Source organism: Panthera uncia, assembly GCF_023721935.1.
Source record: "Panthera uncia isolate 11264 chromosome B2 unlocalized genomic scaffold, Puncia_PCG_1.0 HiC_scaffold_24, whole genome shotgun sequence".
In the NCBI taxonomy this organism is placed as follows: domain Eukaryota; kingdom Metazoa; phylum Chordata; class Mammalia; order Carnivora; family Felidae; genus Panthera; species Panthera uncia.
This window is the reverse complement of record NW_026057580.1, coordinates 149,801-156,719: the sequence shown is the minus strand read 5'-3', so window position 1 is coordinate 156,719 and position 6,919 is coordinate 149,801. Positions and strand designations below refer to the sequence as shown.

The 6,919-nt window shown below is 49.2% G+C and overlaps 1 protein-coding gene across 2 annotated transcripts in view; it reads right to left on the bottom strand.

The window, feature by feature from the left end:
* Positions 1-2,918, bottom strand: part of PEX6 (peroxisomal biogenesis factor 6) — an 11,889-nt gene extending 8,971 nt beyond the window's left edge. The window contains exons 1-2 of one of the 2 annotated variants that reach the window (XM_049653229.1): positions 1,983-2,918; positions 342-505 (exon numbers count right to left, since the gene is read on the bottom strand). In XM_049653229.1, the coding sequence (XP_049509186.1) occupies positions 342-505; positions 1,983-2,864 (1,046 nt within the window). In that variant the 5' untranslated portion in view covers positions 2,865-2,918. The remainder of the gene's footprint in view (positions 1-341; positions 506-1,982) is intronic. The other variant, XM_049653228.1, reaches the window with a different exon arrangement.
* Between the last annotated feature and the right edge of the window lie 4,001 nt (positions 2,919-6,919).

Genomic DNA, 6,919 nt, shown 5'->3' with positions numbered 1-6,919 from the left:
GGGGGGGGGGGGGGGGGGGGGGGGGGGGGGGGGAGGGAGGGAGATGGCAGAGAGGCTAGAAAGGAGGATCAGAGAGCAGTGAGGGGGCGAAGCTGAGTCCTGGCTCTTTGGGGGCCCTCTCAATTCATAGGTTCCTCAGTTTAGAATGTCCAGATTCACCTCACGGTACCAATTTCTCTTCTATGGACCGCCTGCTACACCAAGAGGCATCTAGCCGCAATACTGCTTAAAATGTGGCTTTGTAAAGTCAAAGGCTCTGTGGGACCTGAATCTAAGGCATGGGATAGGAGGAGAGCAACAAGGGTGAGATGCTATCTTCTTGAAAGGGGGAAGCAGCTAACCTGGGTGTCTGAAAGTGCCGGTAAAGAACATGGTCATAATTTCCATTCGTGCTGTAGTGGGGAGAGGACACAATTTCGATGTGTAACTCTTTGGCAAACAGAGGCCCAGGCAGCACTGAGCAGCTTCCTTTGTCTTCAGGGATGCTGGAGCCTTCCAAGTACCTCTATTAGAGAAATAACCACCACCTTATAACCTTCTTCCAAGGAGTCAGGCTCTGCCCTACCTTAACTTTAGCAGACAATATTTCTATTTGCATCCTCTATCCACAAGGCCCGTGGGAGGGGAGGCCTAAGGCAGCAGAACTGAATACCTGTATCTCTTCCCTGGAAACAGAAACCTCTCCTCCTAATGGGCACCAGGAAGAGATTTCTGACTCTGGCTCCAAACAGTTCCCCAGTAAAAATAATCTTTCTGTGATACCTTTAAGTTGGCCCTGAGTCAGTAAAGTGGTAAAGACACTTCATTCCCACAAGCCCTTTGAGTAGCCACCAGGCAAAAACTGGGATTGATATTAATTGGACATTAGTGGGGACACTCTGAATTCAGGCTGTGAGAAATGGATACGATCTCAGTAAAGCTGACAGGATTGGTTCAGCTCAATGAGCTCCAGTCTGAGGACTCCAGAGTTTTTCCTCCATTCAAAAGGAAACCCACACCAGACTCCTATTCATGCATATCTTATATCCTTCTTGACATCTTATAGCACTAATTGGCTATGCCAGCATGATCTAACAGAACTTTCTACAGTGCTAGAGATGTTATCTACATGTGCTATCGAGCACTTGAGATGAGACTAAAGCAACCAAAGAACTGAGTTTTAATTTTTATTTAGTTTTAATTAATTGAAAAAGCCACAATGTGGCTAGTGGCTTCCATATGGGACAGTGCAGGCCTAAACCACACATCTAGGTGCCTCATTAAATATTAGACTATATTTGTTCCCCCAAATACAACAATCTTCTTGAAGTAATCTAAGCCAAAAGCTTCTCTTAGGTACATTTTTAAAAAATATTAAAGTCCAACCCCAGGCCCTAAGATAATAAAGAGCCCTCCCCTTCAAGGAATTTACAACATACAACTGAGAATTAGAGTACATAATCGTAACAGGGCAGAAAATAAATACCCTAAGGAAGATACAAAATGCTACAGGAGGAAGAATTTATGTTAAATATGTGGTAAGATTATGTAAGGCTTTGAGAAGGTGGCATCTTTAGATGGGCTTTAAAAGGAAAGGATGGTAGGATTTTAACAGATGAGGCTACAAGAACAGGAAGGAACTTGAAGTCAAGGATAAGCATGAGCAAAAACAATGAGGTATCATCCTCCATATTATTCAGTACAATTCTGGATACATTGCAGCAATTCAACAAGTAATTGAGTAGATTAACATACTGTAAACACCTGGTAATTTGACTATGCCTCTTTTCTTTCCCCTGAATAGAGGAAATCCCTTCCCATGCACCACCACACCATGGAGAGTTATATTTTGATTACAGAGAATAGATAAATGAGACTAAGAGACATTAGGATCTAAGGAGTAAGGGACCTAAATTCTACAGCTCTTTTCTTCCAATTCAGTTGAGGTAAGGAAGAGGGAATAAGGGGGTGGAAACATTCCTGACCTCAGTCCTGTATCCTACCTGAATTCTGAGCTCTCCCACTTCCAGGGGATCACAGCCGAGATTAAAAGCCAGAGTGGCAGGCACCAGGGCCAGTCCGTCAGCGAGGGGCTCTCCTGGCTGCCCAGAGCCAGGTCCCAGCCTTTCAGAGAGATCCCAGCGAGGCTCTAGGACCTGCACCTTGGCCAAGTGTGGCTGGGAAGTGTTCGACGACTCCCCGGCCCGGGTCACCCACACCCATTCGCCCTGGAAGAGGCCCAGGCTACGGAGGCAGCTCCGGCTTACACCCAGTGAATCTCCAGTCCCTCCCAGAACTCCCCGGAGTTGCCGGACTGTGCGGTTAACCGCGAAGGAGGACACCACGGGCGGAGGTGGGGGCGGGCTGCTGTCTCCAGTCTCCGGACCCAGTTTGGCCCGCCCACGGAGCTCAGTGACAGCTAGCCGCGTCCCTGGGCCCAGCAGTCCTTGCAACGCCGGCCGAGTCTCCAGCACCCGAGGTCCGGGGACTGGCAGGGCCTCTCCGCGCCGCACCAGCAGCGGCCCGACTCGCGGTCCGAGCCCGGGCCCCGGCGAGGTGCCAAGCAGCGCCCAGCCCAGCGCCGGAGGCCGCCGCACGGGCCGTGCCCGCACCCACGCCCCAGGGCCCAGAGCAAGGAGCCGCAGCAGCGAGAGGCTAACCAGCAGCTCCGGGGGCCCGGGACCCTGCTCCTCGGTCCCTGCGCCCGGCCCCTCCAGGGCCGCCACTAGCAACGCCGGCCCTGCAGGGCTCTCCCCTGCAGGCCGCAGGGCCAGCACCAGTCCCAGTCCCGCTGCAGGCCACGGGCCCCCGGGGGGCAGCAGCACCGCCAACGGGGGTGCCTCGGTCGGGAAGGGCTCCAGGACCCGCAAGACTGCCAGCGCCATGGTGACAGACCAACGAGGAAGCCGTTGGAGCGCGGCTTCCGGGCCAGCGCCGCACGCGGTTTCCGCTTCCGTCCGGGGAGGCGCGAGAAGAGTAGGAGGGGCGGCGCATTCCTGGAGCGTCCTCCTGGAGGGTGAGCCCCGGCTGGGATTGACGGGTTGGTGCCTCTGTGGCAGTAACGCATTCACTGCCGTTGCGTAGTCCTTTGAGACCGTGTTTGCAGGGATCTGCCTGCAGCGCCTGCTAGGGATTAACGTGCTCTTCTGCCACGCACTTAGCAGTTAATTGAATGATCAGCGAACTTCCTGCGTGCCCAGGACCAACTTGGCCCAGTGCTAGGAGCTATGGGTGGAGTGTTTAGGAAGGATTCCACTACTCTGTGGAACTCCTACACTTTCCAGTGTGGAACTATAGGCACTGGGATTTGGGTATTGTGGGGAAGGTTACAGGAGGGAGTGGTAGGATAAAACGGTCTCACAGTGCTTATGGGTATGTAGTGGCTGCTGGCTGGATTACTACATGTGATTCACGTAGTCCTGGAGTACTTGGTGCTGCCACATCTGTTTGAACACATCCTACACAAAACCCACGTTCCGGTGTTTCTTGTCCTGTTCCTTCTACTCCCAACAAACTTGAAGTGAAGACAAAGCAACTTTGCTTTTTCATTCCTCCAAAACCGGTTGCTCTCCCTTCTGCTCCTCACCCCCCCCCCCCATCAGTCCTTGCAGACTGGAGGCCCATGTCCTGTTTCTACCCTGGAGGGATGGGAAGCAGAGCAGGAGGAAGAGAGGTGTTTAAGGCTTCAGTCATGAGCACCCAACCAACAGCTTGCTTCCCAAAAAGATTCCATCCTTGTCTCCACCTCCACTGCTCTGTGCAAGTCACTTGGACACTAGTAGGCCACATTTCAAGTTATTAACAATATATTTGCACTTAGAATCAATGGATTGGTTGGTGGTAATCTGCTTTTTAAAAATTATTATTATTTTTTTTTAATGTTTATTTTTGAGAGAAAGAGAGTGTGAGCAAGGGAGGTATGGAGAGAAGGGGTGGGGTGGGGACAGGATCCGAAGCAGGATCCTTGCTGACAGCAGAGAGCCCGAGCCCCAGATCAGGGCAGAGAGAGAGGAAGAGAGAGAATACCAAGCAGGCTCCTCACCACCAGTGCAGAGCCCAACGTGGGGCTCAAACTCACCAACCGCGAGATTATGACCTGAGCCAAAGTTGGATGCTCAACCAACTGAGCCACCCAGCGCCTAGGTGGTAATTTACTTTTTCTGGACCTTGTATTCTCCTCCAACCATTGCACAACTTACTTCTTTCCTTCACAGCTGAAGAGCTTGAGGCAGCCCCCTACTTTGTACATTAGGCATTCCTGAAAATCTGAGAGTTGAATATTAGGTTTATATGTTACAAGGTATTTCTATTCCTAGCGAGACAAAATATTTTTTAAATGATTATAGTTCCTGGAGGTACTTCTAGTCTTAAACTTGAAATTGCCCAGTTCCACAATTTTTTTTTTAAAGTAATCTGCCCAACATGAGTCTTGAACTCATGATCTCAAGATCAAGAGTCATTGGGTCACCTGGGTGGCTCAGTTGGTTAAGTGTCTGACTTCGGCTCAGGTCATGATTGCACGGTTCATGAGTTCAAGCCCCACATTGGGCTCTGCACTGGTGGTGCAGGGAGCCTGCTTGGTATTCTCTCTCTCCCTTTGTCTCTGCCCCTTCCCCACTTGCGCTCGCTTGCTCTCTCTCTCTCTCTCTCTCTCTCTCTCTCAATAAATAAATAAATAAATAAGCTTTATTATTTTTTATTAAAAATTTTTTTTAGTGTTCATTTAAACATCCCTCTGGGCGGGGGAGGGGCAGAGAGAGAAGGAGAGAGAGAATTCCAAGCAAGCTCTGTGGTGTTAGTGAAGAGCCAGATGTGGCACTCAGTCTCTTGAACTGTGAGATGATGACTTGAGCCGAAATCAGGAGTCAGATGCTTAACCGACTGAACCACTCGTTGCCCCACATTTTTTTTTTGGAGGTGCTCCTCCAATTCCACATTTTTTTAAAGTTTTTTTTTTAAGTTATTTATTTATTTTTGAGAGAGAGAAAGAGAGAGCAAGCAGGGGAGGGGCAGAGAGAGGGAGAGAGAGAATCCCAAGCAGTCTCTGCACCATCAGCACAGAGTCCGATGTGGGGCTCAAACTCACAAACAGTGAGCTCATGACCTCAGCCGAAATCAAGAGTCAGATGCTTAGAGTCAGATGAGCCATGCAGGTGCCCCCAATTCCACATCTTAAAGGAACATGCAAGAATGTACTAGGGACCTGGGGTGCCATGCTGGCTCAGTTAGTTAAGAGTCCGACTTCAGCTTAGGTCATGATCTCGCGGTTGGTGAGTTTGAGCCCCGTGTTGGGCTCTGTGCTGACAGCTAGGAACCTGGAACCAGCTTCAGATTCCGTGTCTCCCATTCTTTCTGCCTCTCCCCAGCTAGCACTCTGTCTCTCTTTCTCTCTCTCAAAAATAAACATTAAAAAAAAAAAAAAAAAAAGAATGTACTAAGGACCTGAATTGAAATGGATGGAAGTTCCCATTTGGTAGTTCTGAATTATATTATGTGGCTCTGTCCCCTCAGTTTCCAGAGGGTCTAAGGACTGGGACGTTGGTGGGGTGGGTCCAAAGAAGATATGCCTGCTTTATATAGGCAAGCCCTAGGCCTCAGGACTACAGTGCTCCTCGAGGCCTTGGGAATGGGTAAATAAGTCTGATATCCTGCCTGCTTCAGCACACACACAGACACAAATATCCATCCACAAATAAATATCCTTTCTTCCTGGGCTTTTCCTCTATCAGATAATGGTTGGTGGGCAGTCTGCTTTGTATTACCTTGAAATTGTCATTAATCATTGGGAGCCAAATGCTACTTCCATAAGATGGGAGTCTACATTTGTTGCCTTTACTTCCATACCTCTTGCTCACTCAACCCATTATAACCTTCCTTCCACTTCTCTAAAACTTTCCTGCAAAGATCACCCACAACTAGAGAATCAAGGTGGTGCTGTTTGAGCTTATCTTAATCATTCCCTGGAATCTGACACTATTGACCAATCCTCTTTTACTTCCTTTGCCATTATGACCCCAGTTTTCCTTCTACATTTCTGACGGCTCCAGAACTCATCTTCAACTCCTCCCTTTCCCTTACCATCTTCCCCACATTCCAATGAATCATCAAGTCCTGTTGATTGTACACATTTCCCAATTCTGTCCTTTCTTCTCCATGCCCATGGTCTTTGTCTTGTAAGGTTGCTCTCCTGGTCAAGGGTCACAGGCTTTTGTTCTCTAGAGCCTTCTCCAATTTCTTCACATAGTAAATCGTCTACTGGAGTCAACTTTCTGAAACATACTCTTCCAGCCACCTCTAGGTTTGTGTAATTTATTACATTGTATCTTAAGCATCTGTTTATACAAGTCTGTGAACTTCACCAGTGAACTCCTTGAGGGCAGGAAATGATCTTATCCATTAGGACATTGGCTTGGGCAGGGTGGGAGTAAGATGTATTTCCTGAGACACTCAACAAACAACGAGGTAGCTTTTCCTCTGTATTCCCAAGGGTTCCTATCTAGCTGGTTCCCCAATCCCAGAGCACTTGCAGTAGGAACGGGGACCCTCTTTCCAAAACTGTAACAAACTCAGGATTCTCATCTCATCTCACCAAGGTCCCAGTCACCCAGCCTTCCCCTTTGATTCTCTGCATGCCTCGTTTAGGAAACGGATGCCCTGGAGGACTCTTGGGAGCTCTCTCCGCTAATTTTGCATATGCAATTAGTGGTAATTGCCCAGATGAAGAAAGGTGCCCTTCATTTTAGGGCTTCTTTCCTTCCATTCGTACTGGGCAAAGGAGCAGAGCGGGGAGAGTGAGAACCACTTTAGAAGGGAACCGGCTGCAAAAGAATGGCAGAGGCCGACGCACACCAGACGCCCGAGTGCGGTACTCGGTGCTAAGCTAGGGCTTCCCCTTTTCCCCACCTCCTTCGTTAAGCTCGACCCACTTTAGGGCGGGACC